The sequence below is a fragment of the Camarhynchus parvulus genome, chromosome 20 (assembly GCF_901933205.1).
Source record: "Camarhynchus parvulus chromosome 20, STF_HiC, whole genome shotgun sequence".
Classification (NCBI taxonomy): Eukaryota; Metazoa; Chordata; class Aves; order Passeriformes; family Thraupidae; genus Camarhynchus; species Camarhynchus parvulus.
The window spans coordinates 4,660,797-4,680,805 of record NC_044590.1 but is presented as its reverse complement, the minus strand read 5'-3'; the positions used below and the strand labels follow the sequence as shown (position 1 = coordinate 4,680,805).

The 20,009-nt window shown below is 44.9% G+C and overlaps 3 protein-coding genes across 6 annotated transcripts in view; 1 reads left to right on the top strand and 2 right to left on the bottom strand.

The window, feature by feature from the left end:
* LAMA5 (laminin subunit alpha 5) overlaps positions 1-2,361 on the top strand; it is an 87,594-nt gene extending 85,233 nt beyond the window's left edge. For all 3 annotated transcript variants that reach the window (XM_030963008.1, XM_030963007.1, XM_030963006.1), the window contains exons 78-80: positions 27-117; positions 819-938; positions 1,064-2,361. In XM_030963008.1, coding sequence (XP_030818868.1) covers positions 27-117; positions 819-938; positions 1,064-1,218 — 366 coding nt within the window. In that variant the 3' untranslated portion in view covers positions 1,219-2,361. The remainder of the gene's footprint in view (positions 1-26; positions 118-818; positions 939-1,063) is intronic.
* A 140-nt stretch (positions 2,362-2,501) lies between these two features.
* ADRM1 (adhesion regulating molecule 1) lies at positions 2,502-9,292 on the bottom strand. Of its 2 annotated transcripts, none has more exons than XM_030963009.1 (10): positions 9,220-9,292; positions 8,304-8,514; positions 7,940-8,056; positions 7,737-7,860; positions 7,228-7,314; positions 5,077-5,158; positions 4,615-4,844; positions 4,139-4,296; positions 3,371-3,473; positions 2,502-2,727 (listed from the first exon to the last, which is right to left on the bottom strand). In XM_030963009.1, exons 2-10 carry the CDS (start codon positions 8,511-8,513, stop codon positions 2,621-2,623), a joined length of 1,218 nt encoding a protein of 405 aa, XP_030818869.1. In that variant the 5' UTR covers position 8,514; positions 9,220-9,292; the 3' UTR covers positions 2,502-2,620. The 2 variants fall into 2 exon arrangements, with proteins under 2 accessions (XP_030818869.1, XP_030818870.1); XM_030963010.1 differs by having other exon boundaries at positions 4,723-4,844.
* Positions 9,293-10,214: 922 nt separating this feature from the next.
* The window catches only part of OSBPL2 (oxysterol binding protein like 2), a 32,490-nt gene continuing 22,695 nt past the window's right edge, over positions 10,215-20,009 (bottom strand). Inside the window, exons 9-15 of the mRNA XM_030963344.1 lie at positions 19,331-19,438; positions 18,334-18,423; positions 17,621-17,741; positions 15,666-15,794; positions 14,819-14,942; positions 14,092-14,182; positions 10,215-12,923 (exon numbers count right to left, since the gene is read on the bottom strand). Of these exons, the coding sequence (XP_030819204.1) occupies positions 12,821-12,923; positions 14,092-14,182; positions 14,819-14,942; positions 15,666-15,794; positions 17,621-17,741; positions 18,334-18,423; positions 19,331-19,438 (766 nt within the window). The 3' untranslated portion in view covers positions 10,215-12,820. The remainder of the gene's footprint in view (positions 12,924-14,091; positions 14,183-14,818; positions 14,943-15,665; positions 15,795-17,620; positions 17,742-18,333; positions 18,424-19,330; positions 19,439-20,009) is intronic.

Below are 20,009 nucleotides of genomic sequence, written 5' to 3'. Positions count from 1 at the left end.
GCTCTGATGGGCTTCTCTCACCCCAGGTCACTGTGAGAGCAGGCCTTGGCGCTGATGAGTTCTCAGCGTCGGTGACGAGCCCAGCTCTCTGCGACGGGCAGTGGCACACCATTGCAGGTGAGGTGACAGCTCCCCTGCTTCTGTGGCTCTGTTCCAGCCCTGCTCAGCCCACATCTCCTGGGGGAGCTCAGAACAAGCCCAGGCTTGGCAATTTAAACCCTGTTCCCCTGCTGTGTGCACTGAATTTGGGAGTTTGTAGCTGCCATGAGGTCAATTTCCTAATTAACAAGAACTGCCTGATCTTAGCACTGTCAGCTCTGGTAGTCAGGCGAGGCAGGTTGTTTTTCCACTTCATGGAGCTGCTGGCGAGGCCAAGGATGTGCCACAGGACTTGATCCATCCCGGACTGTGTCCAGCTTGAAGTGAAAGCCCAATTTGCTTTGGTGTCAAGTGTGTCCAAAGGGCTCCAAGCCCATAGCTGGGAGCGGGGATTGCAGGATTCATACCTGTAAGGAAACTCAGCCTTTAGTGTAGCTGCCATTGAGCAGGTGCTGTTTTGCATCAAGCCCTTTTTGGGGTGGGGGCACAGCTGTAACCCCATCTCAGCACAGCTCTATTTTAAACCTTCATCTTGTTCAGCCAGCACTGAGTGAGGTTTTGGGGGAGATTGTCCAGACTCTGGGCATTTCCTGAGAGCTAGGCCAGGCCCTTTGACCCTCGGTACTTTTGCACTTGCTCCAGCACTGGTCTAGGCTGGAGCAGAGGTGGGCTTGCTCCATGGGTAAGGAAGCAGCACTGACTGTTGTTTTCTTCTGAAGTTACCAAATGGAAAAACGTAATCCAGGTGGATGTGGATACAGAGGGCAACCACACAGTGGGACCCAGCCAGCCCCCTGCACCCAGCACAAGGGCAACCTTCTCCCTGGGAGGGCTGCCAGGTGAGTCAGGAAAGATGTGCTTCAGAATGAAATACTCCAAGGACAATGGAGATACTGTTTCTGGTGTGAGGGAGAGGTTAAGCCTTTGCCAGACTAATACCTGCTTTTCCTTGTTTCTTCTGCAGAGACAGACAAGGCCAGCACAGGGCTGCTGTTACCTCCCCTCCCTCACTACGTCGGCTGTGTCAGGAACCTGCAGATCAACCAGAGGCACGTGGACCTGCCTGGAGCTGGGACTGCTTGGGGCTCTGTCAGCCTGAAGGGCTGCCCTGTGCTCTGAGTGCCACATCAGGGACAGCCCGAGGGACAGAACGCTGCTGCAGCCCTGGTGTCACCACTAGAGCACTGCCGGTGCTCGGACACACTTATCTCCAGTGACTGCAGGCACAGGTCTGGGCCAAACCAGAGGGGCCACAAATCCCAGGGGAAGGAGGGCAGGGGAGGAGGGGGCACTTTGGGGGTGTTTCACAAATAGAACCAAAAAGTTGGAGCGGGATGTGGTGACAGGTGAGTCCTTCTGGGTGCAGGGATCTGTAGCAGGGCCCGTGCTGCCCTGGAGCTCGTGCTGGGAGCGTGGGCTGGAGCACAGAGCAGCCCTGCAGCTCGTCCTGAATCCTGTTCCCTTCACCCCTCACGTACAAGGCACATAGATTTAGTTCACCGAACACTTGAGGCTGTTAATAAATGTCACAGACTGTCTGCTGGTAAAGGCTGCAGGCAGTTTCTGGTTTATAATAAATGCAATTAGGACAAACTGGATTAATTTCGTCGGTTTTGGGGTTTTCTGAGCAAGGGCACATTTAACCTCCCCCAAGGGCAGTCTCAGCTCACCTGCTACTGCTACACAAAGAGCTCTGCAAGGGGGAACTTGGACAAAATTCTGGTCACAGAATTCGCATCTTCTTATCAGAGTAATTTATAAGAATCAAAAAAAGAACAGAATAGGCTAGGAGAACTGCTGAGGGAAAGCAGAAAGGCACAACTGCCACTGGCTCTGCACTTGCATTCAGCACTGGTAGTACACTGACAAAAGTCCTGTTGTGTGAAGCAAGAAACCACTGCTTTAAAGGGAAGAAATAGAAAGGTTACCTCCACACCTGGTCCTCACCCACCCTGGCTCCTGCTCAGCCTCCCTCAGCCCTGGTGTAGTGCAGTCTCCACTTGAAGCAGCTTTTTCCTCCCAAGATACCCAGTTCACTCGTGCACTTACACGTCATATATATATTTGTGTGTGTATATATATCTCTGGCCACTTGGGGACAAAATCTTGCTTCTGAAATGGACTTGTAACTTATATCATTATATTGTGGGTTTTTTTTTATGAGGGGTAAATATTGTAAAATGGGTTTTTAACATGTCCATCTTAAATGTAATTATGACCTGTTTTTGAAATTGTAGTATTAAAGATGGTCTTTGTAAATCACTGGTACATACTTTGGAGTCAAATAAAGTTTTATGTTACTCTCTTTCACTTTACCTGGGGAAGAGTAAGCATCAGGCTGATGAGCTGGAAGAGGGATAAGCAGCACTGTAGGGATACTGCACAGATTGGAAGGAACAGTATGGCAGATAAAGAAAATTGCTTTATTTTTAGATTTATATAAGCATAATATGAAGTTAGTAATCCTACTGCAGTTGCTTAAGTTAGTATCTAGGAGTATCTGTAAGGAAGAGCAAATAACTTAATCTAAACTCATATCTTCCTCTTCATCTTTCTTGTCCTTAGAGTCTCCTTCCTTTTGGTCTGACTTGACACTGTTCTGCATGGCTTTGGCAAAGGCTTCTACATCTAGAAGTTAAACACACGAGTTACTGCATTCCCTGGGCTGGAGCTCATTGTCCACACAAGGTTAAAGCTTCATTACTTAGAAAGCAAACAGTTGCTTCCATATGAATTAGCAGGGAGGAAAATTTTGAACAATAGGTAACACACATCCAGATCTCTCTGACACAGCATTTAATGCACTTTAATTGTGCATGGGCATCCTGAGACCAGAATTCTTACATTAATGGAAGGGATGCTAAAAGCTCATTAGGGAAAAGGGATTGCCTCACTGCCAGAGCTGGCCCTGACTGTGATCACTGATTTCATGTGAATCATTAAAGGCTCCCACAAGAAAGGCATTCCTGAACAAGGTGACTGTGACATCTCCAGAGTCTTTTGCATCTCTAGCAAGAAAATGAAGCCAGCACATCTCTGCAGAACCCCAACTCCTCTCACTGCACATAACACCTCACTCTGTGTGCTGGAACACCTGTCCCACCCACCTTTTCTTTGTAAACATCAGTGCAAGAGTCACCTTGCAGACTCACGACTCTCAGAGAGGGAGAGTTAGAGCGAAGCTGATCCTTACACCCCACATTCAGTGGTCATGTGCAGTGCCAACACCCCCAACAACACACCCAACAATCCCACCAGCACCAGCACTCACCGCCTTTATTTGCCGCATCTACTGCCTCTGCAGGTAGCCCAAACTGGCTCATGAGTGGGCCCAGCTGTCCTGAAGCTAAGGCAGCACTGAACATGCTCAAAGCCTGTGGATTGGAGTCAACAGCATCAAAATAAAAGTTTGCATCAGATTTCTGCAGTAGTAACCCCAGGAGGAGAGCAGTCCTGTCATGGCAGGGCTTGGGAGCAGATATGCAATAAAATAATCACCAATTACATGTCCTTCACTTCCTTTTTCACGGAAATTGCTACAGTTTAATCTAAACCAGTCATTTAAGCTCCTGAAATATTGCAAACTGACAAATTTCAGTAAATTGCTGTAAATTACTAGTTCAGATTGGTCTGTAGGACACCAACTTTTATCACAAACTGTGTCCTGCAATTAAGGACTGGTGTTTCAAGGGATGTAGTGTAGTAACCATGAGCATCTCCTCCCTTCAGTCTGAAATTAAGGAGCCATTTGGTGAAAGGGAATAATGCATTTGCTACTACTCCTGTCATGTGCCAGAGCACATTTATAATAAAGAGAAAGGTAAAGCCCAACTCCAAAAGACAAAGTAAAAACCATTCCCATCTGCCCTTGAGTGACTGCAGGAAGAACTAATGCTCCATTAAACCATGTCCCTCTTCCTTTCCACTTCTACTGAGCAACTTCCCACTCTGAACAGTGCCAGGAACCTGGAAAAGCAAGGTGAATCAGGATGATGGGGAAGGGGGAAGAAATGCACTTCCGCCCAGAGCCAGCATCTACCTGCTGGAACTGAGGAGACGTCAGGGTGTTCTGGATCTCTTCTGCAGTCTGCGGCAGGGATTCCCCTGAGGGAAGGTAAGGCATCAATCGCTCCTGAACTTCAGCGTTGGCCAGGATGGGAGCCATGATCTCGGGAGTCAGAACAGCTGCCAGGTCCACTAGGAGAAAACAAAGGGTTGGCCATTAGACTACACCCAAAACCCCGTGTTTTTGTCATGTAAATCAAATGATCTAGTCAGGGTCTGAGTATTAAAATTATTATTACACTGCCACCATCTTTTTTCCTCTCAGTTTTGGAGTGAGAATAAGTCTCCTGAAGCAGTCAAAACCAACACTGAAATAAAAAAAAAAAACCACCAAAAAACAGGAACAAAAAAATTAAGAGACTTTTCAAACCAATGTGGAACAGGACAGGACAGTAAAACAGCTCCAAAGGACTCCTGGATCCAGCAGCTGCTTGGTCAGAGCACTGTTACCTTGCTGTCCTCCTGCTCCAGATGGCACATTCATAGTAGCTAAAATGTTCTGAAGGTCACTCAATTGAATGGGCTGGGTTGGGCTTGTGGCTGAGCTGGTTCCATTACCCGAGCTGGGAACGGGGCTGGGGCTGGTCACCGAGGCAGCCGCAGGAACGGACGGGGCCGGCGTTACACGGGTGGAAGAAGTCGTGGAAGATGGAGTCACTGCAGCCGACTGGCTGCGAGAGCTGGCCGAGATAATGAGGGTCATTAATTCCCTGCAAAAACCTCTTCTGTTCTGAAAAGCTTCTTTCCTAACCCTTACAGTATGAAAAACTCCTACCTCATTTTAGAGAGGTAATAAGCAGCCAACTTTTATCACATTATTCCCACCACATTCCCCACTCAATAAGCCATGATTCCTCCCACAGCAGTGGCAAGTTCCCATTGCAATAGCCCAGGGCAGACAAGGCCTCCTACCTTGATGATGAACTGCTGGTTGGAGGTCCCCCACTCCCGAGCAGACTGGCCAGCCCAGGTCCTGTCAGTGCACCCAGCCCACCTTCCATGAATATAAAAGAAGAACAGGTTTAGACATTTATTTCTTCAGGTTTTCTGCACCTCTCTGCTCTGGAGAGGCTGCTCTTGTACCTGAAAGGTTTTATTTGCTAAAATAGAGGGGGTGAAAGAGCCCAACCCACCCTCCTATCCCCTTCTCCAAATTAACAGAATCTTCTTTTCTGATCTTGCATCCCCATTAGAGAGCTAAACATCTCAGAAATGACTCAGTTTCTAGGTGTACACAAGGATGTAGTTACTCCAGTTTGTGCCATATGTACATCATTGTAACACAGCCCTCTCCTCTTATCTGCTACACCAAAAACTCAACTTTTCTATGAACTTTAAAACCAAGGCCCTCAGCAGAAGATCCCAGAGGCATCTTTGAGCTGCCACCACTCTCTCCTCACAGACCAGGGGTTTGCAGCTTCAAACCTAACGCAGAGATGCAGCAACAGAATCAGCCAAGCTCTTAAAACACTTCACAGGCAAAGGAAGGACAGCTCCACACACCAAGCACTCTCAGGGGAGCAGCCAACCAGAAACCAACACCCTTATGCCAAAGAAACCAGAATCAGCCTCCTCCATCACACTTCCCAACTACCAAGGACTTATGGCAGGGTCAAGAACCTCAGCTGGGAAAAGGCCTGGCTGCTGGCCCCCCTGGAGTTGTCAGGGACTTGACTGCTCCCCCACAACTCCTCTGAGCCACACCAGCCAAACACTCCATTTCCCATCAGCAGTTCCGTCCACCACACCTGATTATACACACAAAGCACCTGCACTTCTCACCCACCTTTGGAACACCTGGGATCAGAGGACAGAACAGCAGCACTCAGTGCAAACCCGTGGCCAACTGCAGCTACAGACCCTGCAGGTCAGAGTGAGCCCTGCCAGTCCCTCCTTGTACAGGAACAATCCAATGGAACCAACACCTCCTGTCACTTATCCCAGAGCTTCCCCAACAACAGGCATGGCAGGTGGAGCTCACCACACACTGCTCTCCTCCATTTCACAGTAAAAGTGACCCAGGAGCAAGAGAACTCCTTTGGAGCTCTGCACAGCCCCAAGAGATGCAAACCAGCTGTGACAAAGACAACTCCCAGGGGAAATGATCCCCAGGGATTCACCACAACCACTGTTTGCAGCAGCAAGCAGATGGTTCTCTTTCTGTTACATGTCAATCTGGCTTATGGCTGAATGTAAAGGCAAGGAAAGAAGAATTGCTGAGGAAAAGTGTGGAAAAAAGGAGGACAGTCTCAGGATTACAGGAGGCTTCAAGAGGAAGATCTTTTCCAAACACATCCTAAAAGGCCAGATTTTTCCAACACTACCATGAGATTTGCATCTGAACATCCCACAATACGAGATTTGAATCTGAAGCTAAAAAGACACCAGTCAGATCCACAAAAATGGACTTCTGAGCTGAAGCACGGAACCTTTGTCACTGCTGTGTTCCTTGGCCTATTTACACTCGAGGGTCTGACCTGTCAGAAAATGCTCCTGGAGCATTGATGGCATTCAGAACAGACCACAGCCTCTTCAGAAACCAGTGATTCCAGCTCTCCCCAGGGCTGCCCAGGAGAGAGAGCCCTGCCCTGAGCCTTGTCCCCATGACTGGGGAGGGATGTGGGGTGGGACCACTCTGACCTTCCTCTTGAACTCTTTCTACTTTGTACGCAAATATTTACTGAATCAGAGACAACACAAGCAATTCCACAGCTTGGTAACCAGCACATTCACCAGGAGCAAATCACTGGTTTTCAGCCCCTGCTCCAGTGAATATTTAGGAAGAAAAAGTGGAGTAGAAAAAAACAAGGGAAAAAAAGCAGTAGATTCAGTGCAGCAAGGAGCAGAACCACAGTTCCTTGCAGATCAAGCCCTGAGATGAGGGCTGTCTAGAATCTGGTACCCTTTTTCTGTCCCTGAACTCATCTCTGAGGCAGGGCCTTGCCTTCTCACATGAAAGAAGCGCTATTGAGATCAATAGCACTGCTTGAGAACATTGTCAGGTAAGATTTAACCTGGCAGGAGAAAATACCATTTTGGCATAAAGATATTAAAGCATTTTACCAAGTCCTCCTAAGCCCGTTGGTCCGATCAGCTGCATGAGCTGGTTATGGCTCATGTTTCCAAGAAGGCTTTGCAAGCCACCCTCACCTAAAAACAAAAACATTCTGAAACACAACATATTCACATGGTTTTTTCACAGCACTCCGGCTCAAACAGCAGGAGATTAATTGGCATCACATTCTGTATGGAAAAACAGTTTCAAGTGTTTACTGATTCATGATCTTCATAAAAGATAAATGTAACTTGGTTTCATAAAGAGGTAAGACTCCAGAGAATCTACTGGAACAAAAAGATTTCTCCTGGCAGTCTTAACTTTCAGCCTACACCTACTTAACAGCACAGTTTATTCTGCTAAAAGGACATTTAAGCTTCTGGTATTAACATTGTCCCCAGCTCACCCTCCACAGCCATCAGGGATTTCTTCCTAGGGAACACTAGGGGCTTAGTCTAGACATAAATTTTAAAAGAAAAAAAGCCTCTGACATGAAGGAACAGAGAATGGACTGTACCTCCCAGTGCTGAGAGCTCGTGGCCTCCGCTGGCATTCCCACCCAATGCCCCTGGCATGGGGGGATTGTTGAGATACTCGTTCACCTTACGGCAGTGCTCCTCATCCTTGTCTGTCTTCGGCTCCTGCAACAGAATTGCTCTTGGTATGAGTCATGCTGGGGGGATTTTGATCCAAGACCTTTGTCTTTGGCTTCCCACAAACCTGCATCCAGAAGAAGAGTCGTTTTGATCCTGCCTTGAACTTCAATACATACACACGGCCTGTGGTGCACTGTGGGACTCTCTTGAACTCACAGTCATCAGGAAAAATAATCAAATCCTGGAAAGTGTGTCAGGAGAAAGAAATGTTTCAGAAAATGCATCAATATTTCTTTTTGCCTCCCAAAGCCCTATGCCCTTCTCCACAAACTTTCTTCCATCTGCTCCTCAGAGCAGAGAGCATGTGGAAGTGCAGGTCTGTCAGGGACATTCTCACCCTAATTTGTCCTGGAGGAGCTCTTCCTGCAGTGCCAGCAGATGAGAACATGACATAACACCTCAGCACTGAAACATCAGCCCATACTCACATCCTCCACATTGCCTGAAGTCCTGTCCTTCCAGCAGAAGTGAATGAGGGAATCATCGGTTTGCTGGATGTAAACGAGGCCTTTTCTCTTGTCTGGAGTTACAGTGCTGCCTTTCAGGGACATCTTCCCTGCCCGAAATTCCACCAGGTATTTGCTCGAGGAGCCACGAGAGCCTGGCACCAGGCTTGGAAATAATGCACCTGAAGACATCCTGGAAAGAGAGAGAGCAGCAGGTGTGATGAGAAACCTTCCCATATCCTCTCTTCCCAGTATCAAATTTCAACCTTTACCAGGCGGCTTCACAAAAGCCATCTGTTCTGCTGCCTGCAGAATTCCAGAGTGATTCAAAAAGCAGAACTCTGGATGAAGACAGGAGGCTCTACAGCCCTCCACTAATAAAGGACAGCCTGTGTGCTGAGACACTCGAAAATGAAGCCACCGTCCCCCGGCGCTTCCTTCTTCAGGTCGAACCACGGTTCGAAGCAGGAAGCGCTGCTGTACCTTCAGACTGCGGCTCCAGACGCCGCAGAGCCCCGCAGGCTGCCCCGTGCTCCCCCGACCCTCACGGTGACCCCCGGCCCCCCTCCCGCACTGACCGACCCGCGGGTCTGGCGGCGCTGCCGGGCCCGGCCGGCCCCGCGGGACTGTGCGGCTGTTCGGGGCTGGCGCTGCGCTCCCAGCCCGGCCGGCCCCGGCCCCGGCCCCGCCGCCGGGCAAACGCTCCGAGCCCAGCCGGGACAGGGGGCTCGCGGCCCGGCCCGGACACCCCCCCGCCCGCCCAGAGGCCGCGATCTTCTGCCGGGCCCCCCGAGGCCGCCGTGCCGCCTTCCCCGCGGCTTCCCCCGGCAGGAGACCCCCAGCCCGGCCGCCGCTGGGCGCGCGGTCCCGGGGGTGCCCGGCGGGACCCGAGCGGTACCTTCAGCCTTCAGCCTCCTCCTCCTCCGCCGCCTCAGCTCTTCCTGCCCCGCGCGCCGGAACCCCGCCTCGCGCGGGGCGCGCGCCGCCGCGGCTCCGCGCTATTGGCTGGCGCGGCTGTCAATCAAAGGGGGCGGGGCGAGGCGCCCCTGCTGTGTCACGGAACATGGCGGCGCTCCCCCCTCACCCCCCCAGGCCTTCATGACCCCTTCGGCCCCATCCCCTCCCTCAGCCGAGCGCGTCTCCAACAGCACCTTTATTCCCGGCGTAGGCAGGAAATGGTGACAAAAGAGAAATCCTTCCACGAACGGCACGCAGGGCTCATGGCCAAAGCCTGGGTTGCTTCGCAGTATTTCAGTATTGTTTCCCTGACCCAAATCTCAGGTGTTTGCAAAGAGCCAACGCAGGTGTGCCCCCAACAGCAGTGCTGGGTGAAGAGTATTGGGTTGGCTTTTTAAAATGGGTTTTGGGCGAAAAATTTACTGGCAAATTATTTTAAATTATTAAACGAGAATAAATAGTTCTCATTAGGTCTTCTTGGATAGATGGTTCCTTGTCCATGTTAAGCCAGGCACCAAGAGTTCTATAAATGCTGGATGTGTGAAAAGCTGCTCCCCATTTACAGCAGGACATCAGCTCCAAGATACAAATGCTATCAGCAACTACCAAGTGAACTTGCACATTGACAACATTTTTTACCAGAAGCCCACTCTCCCCAGCTCCAGCTCACACCTGGTCTCTCCATCATCATCATCCATCATCACACAACATGAGGTCAGAGCTGGGACCGCTCCCGAGGCTCTTCCCACTGACAATTCCCACCCAGCACCTCCACCCAGGGCTGGAGGTGTCCAAAGCTCCAATTTAAATCATCTTTGTCCAGTGACCATCACAATGAAATCAAGGTACAGCCCCACAGCTGGCTGAGCAAAGCCAAAGTCCTCCTTGCCCCACACCAGCTGCTCTGTACAGGTCTCACAAAAATCTCTGTCACCATCCAGAGGCCCAAAGGGTATTTATTTATTAAGTATTTATTATAATTTCTTTCTAGCTGGTTTCTCTATGTAGCTGTATTAACATATACTAACACAGTTATCTTATATACAGTGTTTAATCAAGTTATAAAAGTGACATTCTTCAAAAGGTGCAAAGTTATTAATGTTTTGACACGTAAACTACTGAGGCGAGATCTGCGTCGAAAATAAAAACTTTTGGACTTTGAGAGCATTAGGAATGCCAGGGCTGGCCAAGCAGAGCTGTGTCGGCAGCGCAGGGAAAGGGTTCTCAAAGTGTTGCCAGTGAAGAACAATAAATTAAAAGAATGGGTTTGGAACTATTCTGAAATTTTACTGAAAACTTCAGACTAAAGGAAAGGAAGACGGGGGTGAAGATATAACTAATGAAGTGTTCTTACACTGGAAATGTTCCCAGTTTCTTTTTATATCCCATGAAGATTCTATACTGAAGTTTGGATTAAACACATTGGTACAATTCTTTCATGCTTTCACATAATGACAAGGCTTTAGGTCTTTGAATTTAAATCCTGGCTTAGACAAAAGGGATGCTAACCTGTACACCTCCTCTTAGAACATCTGTACAGTTTTTTCCATTCAGGCAATTTCTATTTATATGCATTGTTTTAAAAACATCACTCCAGCATCAAACACACTATGTAATTAAAGTAAGTTTTAAACTCCCACTGGTCTAATATGTGATTCATTTCAATCCTCACCTAACAAAAAAAATTCCCTATGGCACGTGCAGCAAGTTTGGAAAGGGGTTAACAGTGCCTGACATTGTCATTAAAGCTCAGGTTTTTATAAAAAATATTTTTATGCTGTTCCATGTGGATCAGCAGTGTCTTTTCAGAAGTGTCTGTGCCCATACTAGGAACAAACACAACCCCACTGGGCCACTAAGTGCATCTCAAGTTCTGACGACTTCCATCAACACAAATTACAATTTTTGGCAACGGAATCAAGTTGCCATGAACAAGAGTCAGATTGTGCCCTTCCTTACTGCCTTGAAGTTTTACAGCTTCTCTTATTTTTCCAATGAAGACAACTAAATTTCCCCCAAATGTAATCCAATTGTTGCACACATGATTTGCTGGAAGAATTCCTCTATGAATATGTTAATTTTCTTTTGCTTTTTAATCCTCTGAGAGAAACACTTCAAAAATCTACTTTCTGGATGAAATCACAGATGTTTTGGACACAAATCAGACCAATTCTTTCTTGAACTCTTCATGTTGCTGGCACTTAACACCAACAATTTCGAAATTACTGCAAACTTCACACAGCACAGCCACTCTCCATTTTTGCCTGGTTACCCAATTAAAAACTTTCATAAAAGAAGCAGCAATATAAGGATAAATTTTAATTACTGGACCAAATTTTTCAAGCCTCTCTCCACACCCTGGCCCCTGAAGTATACCACTTGAAATAAAATGAATGCATCAGTTCAGTAATTGATTATTTCCAGTATTATATGGCTTCAATGGTTTGATATGGAACAACAAAAAAAAATTCATTAAAAAATCCCACTTTTTGACATCACGTGCTCACAGGAAACTTGTAATGGGTATAACTCTGCCAAAGCTTTAAATTGATTCTGCTTTTTCACAACATACGAAACAGACATGACCTAATAATGAGAAACATGCAAACCAAAACTTCCCCAAAACATGAACCTGCGTGGACACACACACAGAAGTGCTTCCAAAGGAAAGTTTAGTCTAGAAGCATACACAGTGCCAAAGCTGCCAAAGGTAGTGCACAAGAGTTAAGCCTCCAAGTGGTAGCAAGCAATATATTGTACATTGGAACCACCTCGACATTCCTGCTATTGCTTCCAAAGCTTCTCCTATGGTAAGAACAGCATTTAACAGCATTTGACCTGAGGAAAAGCACATTTTGGGTGTGCCCTTCCCTTCTCCTAAGGTATGCTCTATGGGATTTATCACAGGTAGACAGTTTAATGCTCACAGTGTCCCAAAGTTGTGAAGACTCTGTAACAGACAACTACCGTGTGAGAGGCTTGGGCTGGCTTTTGTGTTCCCAAGGCTCTCAGTTATGGAATTGTTGAGAGTGGGGCCAGGAGCTCCTGTCCCCAGGGAGTGCTACATACAGTATGGGAGTGTGACAGGACTGGGATTGATCCTGTTGGTACCATGCTGGCTTTTCATCCCTGCTCCGAGTGCCAAAAACTTCAGCTTCTTCTCTATTGTACTAAGTATTGAGGATATTATCTCTAGTTTATTTAAGTTATGTAGTTTTCAAGGATGTTATGTGCTCTACGGATACAGCATATCCTCCTGGCAGAGAAACTAGGGGAGGAAATGGAGAACCAAAGGTCCCTCTGAAAATTAGTGAAAACTTGATGATTTCAGGCGCAGCTTTACGGAATGAGCGCAACAGTATTTAAATATTTGGCAATCCAACGTTAGTGAGAATTAAATCATTGATTGTTGACTGATAGAATTTCTGTTAAAATTTACTTTGAAAAGCTGGTTTTTGCTATCCACAAAACCAGAGTAACTGGCTTGGAATGAAATCTAGTAACTAGATGTCCGGATGAGATGAGCAATTGCTTCTGGAATTTCAGTATATGTCTGGACAGTCTGAGAAGTTTCTATCAAAATAGCCACCTGAGTACAGCCAATCTGGAGTCCCAGTGTATGGGTTAGTGCCTTGATGAAACCATCTGTAAAACAAAAAAAAGGAGAGAAACAATAAAAGAAAAAAAGCAAAGAGAATGAATAGTTGTTAACAGGGAAAAAAACCCAGTGTTGCTTCTTTCACAAAACATTCTAAAAATACACTGGTATTTCTTATAAAAAATTCTTAGGAAATATTCTGAACATGAATATAATTGAACTTCCTACGCAATTATCATCACCTTGTAGAGCACCTTTTATTTTAGCATAAAGTCAAAGAGTATTAAATGGATTTTAAAATTCCTGTCCTATTCCAAGTAAAAGTAACACTGACACTCTAGATTATATATATTAATTTTTGCTTTAAAAGAATGCCAAATCAGTTACACAATTATTTTTAGCAATTTCTCCCAAGGGGAAACAGTTTCTGTTCTATGGAGCTGTGCCCTGCACAGAACATCAACAGCTGCTTACTTTTTAACCACATTAACCAAAACCAATTTTTATATTCTCTGGAAGAGATTTTTCAAGGCATGAACTGGAATTAATCTGTAGCTACTCCTCCAGGCTTTGGGAAAAGAATGCTTCCTCTTCTGAATTTCATAAAATCATGGAGCATCCCAAAGTTCTTGCCTTTGAAGTAAGCAACTGGCCATGAGCACACACTTGACTGCACAGCACTGGCAGCTGTGAAAAGCACCCTGTGGGAGCAGCAGCCAAATCACACATCACTCCCTGATGCACTCTGTGACTCGGAAATCACTTGAATATGCAATCAAAAAAGCAATTTCTGAAGTATCCAAGCCAAGAAATCCAAAGAGTGTGAAAATAAAAGGTCCTAGAGGGCCACATTGTCTTGCTCAACTACCAAAAGCTGGACAGGAATTGGTTAAAGGAGGATGACAGTCAACATTTTAACATTCATTCTAATAAAAACATGACTTCTGTAGGTTTTAAAAAAATTCATCATTACCACAGTAGTTAATTATGACAGGTTTCAGCATTTCTTGTTAGGTATTTTTTCCAGGACAGGCTTATCAGCAATTTTGGCTTCCAGCTACATATTTAATTGTTGACCCAGCAATGCTTTAAGTGACACTACAAATTGTGCTGTCATGGAAGTAATCAGACACATGCTGTCCTGAATACAAACAATTCAAGCAGTGTAGCCAACCATTCCAGGCTTAAACAAATTGCTCCTTCCTTGCCCCTTACCGTGTGTGCCACTCCACTTCGTCCTTCGCACGCTCCTTGCGAGCAGCTCTTTGTTTCTCTTCCAGTCTCTCCTTCTCTCTGCTTGCCACATCTAGCCAATGTTTCAAGAGAAATTGGTAATTTAGCAAAAAAGAAACAAAAATGCAGAAAACACAGGAAAGACCAGAGAAATGAAATAGAATTCATTTAACCAAAAGAAAGCATTTGCTGTACACAGTCTTTAGCAACAAAAACCTAAAACTCATTTCAGAGAAGTTGCTGCTACAAACACAGAGCTGAAACTGAAATGTTGGTGTTCTATCTCTCAGAAACACTGAGACAGCAGGGAAGAACTCAGATTAGGAAATGACAGAGTGATTTTTTTCACTATTTGGCCCTGTGTTTCCTCTGACAAACACCAGAGCAGCAGAGCATGTCTGCTCACCACGTCTCTCCAGACAAACTCCAGAGCAAGTGGAGCACATCTGCAGCTCCTCCCAAGTTAACAAACATGCAAACACATCACAACACAGGATAGCAGCCCTGGGATGCATCTGCTCTCCCAGGCTCTTCTGGGAGAAAACAGACATCACATACTGTTCAAAAACACGTTCAGTGCACAGGATGAAAAAGAGTTAAGGCCGCTCTGAGAATGAGAAACTGAATACTGTTTCCTGCATTGACCTCCCTTCATCCAGCCCTCCCAAAACTCACTGCAGTGCCAGTATTTCCTGCAGCAAACACATACCCATGTTCCCGTTCTCCATGTTCCTGATGTCCGGACGTAGCCGGCAGTCCGTGGGAGCCAGGATTGCCTCCATGCCCTTCTCCAGCTCATTGAGGCTCACAGCAAAACTGGTGAAATTGTACATCTGAAAAGCAAATTGAAGAGAACACACAAGTTATGCCAGCAAAGCAGTGCTGGGTACCTTGCAATGAATGGATACAACAAAACTTCCAAGAGAAATTGCTGAGTCAAACCCCTGCTGGCTGCCCCGAAGGCAAAGTTAGGTTCATTCAACACCAGCTGGATTTTTTGTTGGAGGGGAAGAACAAGAAAGGGCAGATGGGGACAGAAATCACAGCTTTCATTTTTCAAGCAGTCTTTGCTTGTGAAGATTAAGACAGATTTCCTATGATATTGATATTTAACATCATCATTTTTAGAAAAAACAAAACCACCCACACCTGAAAGACCAAAAAGTCTTGCTGAAACTATTGAAATTAATATCCTGCTGCCCAGCTACTGCACCCTGTGGCAGTTTGTCTTGGAACAGCAGGGCCAGCAGAAGGGAATGTGTATCTGTATTTCAGCCACTCTCAGTGCAAAGATCTCCCAGACTGGTTAAGCTGAGTCCCCAGATTCCCAGCTGCACTCTGAGCACACATTCCCTGTGCCAGCTCAGGCACAGCAGGGCTGCTTTCAGCACAGGACCAAAGCACAGCTAGCTGGAGTATAATTTCAGTGCAGCAAGAACTGCCAGAGCCTGCTCCTATGCCAAGGAGTGGCACTCAACAAGGTCCCCTGGACCATTCCTCATGTTCTCCTGGATAAGTCACCAGCAAGAGCAAAGCAGGGGCAGATTGAAAGTTACCTGTGATGAGTTTGGTGGCCTACAGTTTATTCTCCAAAGCAATTTACTGCCTGGTATGAACTGCACTGTGTCTTGAACCTCTGGCATATCATCAGCCTCATCATTTTCAGATTTAATATCTTCTTCACTCTGAAACGGAGATAGCATTTGGCAGAGGAACAAAGGAACATTGGATGGTTTCATCTCAGGTTCTGCAGTGACTGTTGAAGGATCTGTTCACATTTCTGATACTGAACACTCCTTTACTTCTGCCTCACCCCCTCCTGCTTGCTTCTCCTCACTCTGTATACAGCCCCTCTCATTTTTATCATGTCTTGCTCCTGATATCCCTGAATAGTCTCACTTAAATAAAACTTGAATATCTGTTTAAAAAATCAGTAATAGTAATAATAGTAAATTAATGTCTTTCAGAAGTGTTTTCTCCAGCTTCCTTTCTATCCTACGCCATAGCTTAATTTCACCTCACATGACCATTATTTCTACAGGTGCAAAAGAGTCAAGACTGAAATTTAAACCAGTTCCCGAGTTAGTTCTTAAGTCACAAATAGGGCACACCTGGTTTTGGACATTGCTTCACCATTTGCAAAACATTCAGATGTGTGGTTAAAAAAAGACAGGCGCTCATTTCAGTCTGATCCAATCACAATTATCACTGCCAGTTTTCTCACTGTGAAGACTGTGTCCTTAAGTTTATGAATACAGTGACTTTCCTTCAAAGTTCCTTTGTTACCAGTGGCACTGCTGTGCTGCACACGTAAAACTCCAATGGTTCAGGGGGCTGCTCTCAGAATCTGGGACAATCTGACTGCTGCAGGATACAGACAGCAGCACTGTGGAATTTCAGAGGATTTCACCATGAGAACCCATTTAAAACCACAACAACCAGAAGGGAAGTTTGAGGCAACAACATCCTGGAGTGACAGTAAGAGTTTTCCTCACTCCCACCCCCTTTCTATTTTTTTTTTGCCCTCTTTGACATGGCTCATTTGTTTCAATCAAAAATACCCTACTAGGTTAAACAGAGCCTGTTTTATACACTAGAAAACAGCTCCATATGGTTAAGAGTCTAATTTCAATCATTTGGTTTGAGTATTCATTATTTAAAAAGACAGTTCTAGGCTACTTTCCATGTCAACATCTGGTTTACTGTTAGACAGTTCCCCATCTAAAAATAATCTCAACAGGAAGGAAGGAAGGAAAGAAAGAGTTGATTTTCTTAAGATGAACAGAACCTTATTATTTTTCTAAAAAGAGTCCAAATATAAGCCTGTACCATGATGGAATCCAGAGCCAAAAGCAAGGCCTGTTGTTGCTCTAGATTCTTCTGATGTGAATACTTTTAAAGTTTGAGACTCTTGACATCAAGAGTGATTAGCTTCTGTTTAACTTTTCATTTTCAGTGAGTAACTGTTGATATAAGGAAACCCAAAGTCCTCTGCTGCACCATACAACATTTCCCATTTTCCATGTGACACTGAGGTCTTGGCAGCAACTTCCCTGACACTGCTTACATATGAAGTAAAAAAAACCCTGTATGTTTCCAGACCTCTTTTTTGTAAAGACTTTCTACATCCTAAGTTCTGAAAATCTGCATCACCAAAAAGCATATCCGACTTAAACAAAATTGTTATTGTTTTTTACTGCCCAAATCCTACAATTTTTACTGCTGGACTTGGCAGTAGAGCCACTTTCCTCATTCAAGGACTGGACAACATCAATTTGGGGGTTGATATTTGATGATTTCTCTGACCAATCTCCAGCAGACACCATTCCTACAAGCTCCTTTCCATGCCAGCAGCTCACACCACAGCCTGCAAAGCTCAAAGTGCCTTCTCACTGCCCTGTCCAACCCCTACCAAATGACAGCTTTTATCCTTCATTCACCTAAATAAGATGTTTTGATTTAATTTGGGACATTTCAGAATCTTTTCTCCCTAAAGAATCTTTCACCTTACCGACTTCTTCTTCGGCTCACTGCCTCTCTTCTCATTCTTTTTGTAGGTCTCATACGTGGTGGGGTCAGTGCACCACAAACATTCTGTCCACTTGCCATAGATCACACACAGCTTCTTCCTGCTGCACAGACAAAGCAAAGCAAAGGACACTGAGCTCTTCCTTCTGAGTGAGCCTGCTAAGCCAAGCCTTGCAGATTCTGATCTACATTAAATACTCGGCTTCCTACTTCGCTGCATCTTATGTTTCTATTTGCAGATTTCACAGAATCACAGAATGGGTGATTCTTAGAAAACACAGATGTCTGATAGGCAAAGAAAAGGTTTCAGCTCCTTGCAGCCTTCCAGGACAGATCCTCATGACAGTCACATGCTTTTGCCACTGTTAAATGAATGTGGGTACATCAAAGCCAATTATAATACAGAGACTCAGAGTCACAAAACAGGTCTGGGTTAATTAAAAACTTTTAGCAACCACATTCTCATTATTTTAAACTGAAGACTGGAATTATGACTGTACAGTAGTAAATCAGTTGCAGCTACTCTGCATTTTCCCTTCATTTCCAAAACCTGGACTGGAGAGCTTTTCTAATAATGCTTAAAAATTATCATCCTGGAATCAAGGGGTTTAATACTGACACAGAGAACAAAAATGGGTTACAAACTACATTGCCCCAGTGTTAAAACAGAGAGACCAAGAGGCTTTTCTCACTTACTGCTTGTCCTGGATGTATCCCTCTACTCTGTGAAGCTCTTTCCCAAACAGTCCACATGGTTTAAAATTAAGAACACATTTATCTCCAGTACTGTGGAGGAAATAAGTACATGCTTAGAGAAGCAAGCACCTAAATACATCAGAAAATTTATTTTACCTTGTTTAGCTTTTTTAATATAGTTACAAGTTAGCTGGTGGTTATATATATATAAATATTTTGATTTAACTATGGTTTATTATCTGACCAGAACATGAAAAATGGCACACAAATTCTAAAATTCCATAGAACTAACAAATTTTGTGCAAGTACAGGAGACAGGATTACAGATTTGATACTATGAGAAGTATCAAACAGCTGCTTGTTGGATTGAAGATCTCATTTACTGACAGAGCAATGTGTGCAGGATTAATGCTGCTCACAAAATTCTTTCCCTCATCATTTAGAAGGTAATTTCTTTTATGTAAGTAAAAAGCTTTGATACAGGCAGCTGGCAGAGCAGTTGATACTCTCCAAGTTCACATTTCCCAACTCTGCAGTCATTTTTCTGTGCTGTGCCCTTAGTTTAAGACATTGTCCATTATCTAAACTAAAAAAAGTGACAAATCACAATCAACACAATGGAGGTCCAACCTGCTTCTGACAATTATTCTGTTGAATGGTTCTAGAGTTAAATTGAATTTCTGTTCTCTGGCAATGGTGCTGAATTTGGATGGGTAACACACAAATGTAAAACCTTTGCTCTCCATAGGCCATCTGGCTTTGTGCATTTTCATTAATAATATTATCACAGTAATCCCAGGTCTAGGAAGAGCTTGCATGTGTCAGGAGAGGAAAAAAAAAACCAAAAAACAACCCCACAAAAAGACAAAAAACCCCCACAAGACTTTGGAGCTACAAAACAAAGTTTCCTGTGTGTCTTGACAAAAATCAAAATCTGCTCTGTAACACAAATGACCACAACAATCCCTACAGCCCTTGGATTCATGATCAGCATTACCTGTGATTTATAATTTCTACCACTCCATACTGTTCTAACCAGAGTTTACCAATAATTACATTATGTACACAACAGGTTGGATTTGTCCATGTGTAAGCTTCATTGTGCCTGTCAAGGAAATAAGAGAAAGAAATCATTTTCTTGAGCTTGAGATGGAAGCCTGCTTTCAATTCTGTTCATGGCAAGGCAAAATATTTAGCACTCCTCTGAACAGCCAGCACTCAGCTTCAAAACAGAAGAGAAACAGACTTTTCTTTACAAGCCACCCATGTGTTGTATCCAAGCATTAGTGCAAGTTAATGAAGTGATATTGTCCTTATTCTTCTCCCTTCTCACATGAGTTTTACAGTTGCTGTGCTTTGGATTACAAATTTCAGCCCAACATAAAAAGCAGTGCAGGAATTCATCTTTTTCATTTGCATGTTTGAAGTTTTAAGTGATAAAACACAGTATTTGCAGGAGAACCAGACTAACAAACTAATGCCTAACAGTGTCTTCTATTCAATTGCTGCAGCAGCAGTAAATTGCAAAGTGGTTTACACAAACATGCCACAAGGTTTCTCATCTGTACTTGAGGTCTGTTCCAGTGCCACTGAAGGTAATTTTGGAGGTGTGAGTGGTTTTGGCTTCTTTTTATTTGGTTGTTTAACACCACTGGGACACAACAGAACTACTGCAA

What these genes read in the sequence shown, in the direction of transcription:
- ADRM1 (XM_030963009.1), bottom strand. Translation starts at nt 8,513, where the DNA reads ATGTCTTCAGGTGCATTATTTCCAAGCCTGGTGCCAGGCTCTCGTGGC. An exon ending in GACTCTTCTTCTGGATGCAG is followed by an intron (nt 7,861 to 7,939) that starts GTTTGTGGGAAG and finishes ATTCTGTTGCAG; the next exon opens with GAGCCGAAGACAGACAAGGA. An exon ending in ACCAGCAGTTCATCATCAAG is followed by an intron (nt 4,845 to 5,076) that starts GTAGGAGGCCTT and finishes TATCTCGGCCAG; the next exon opens with CTCTCGCAGCCAGTCGGCTG.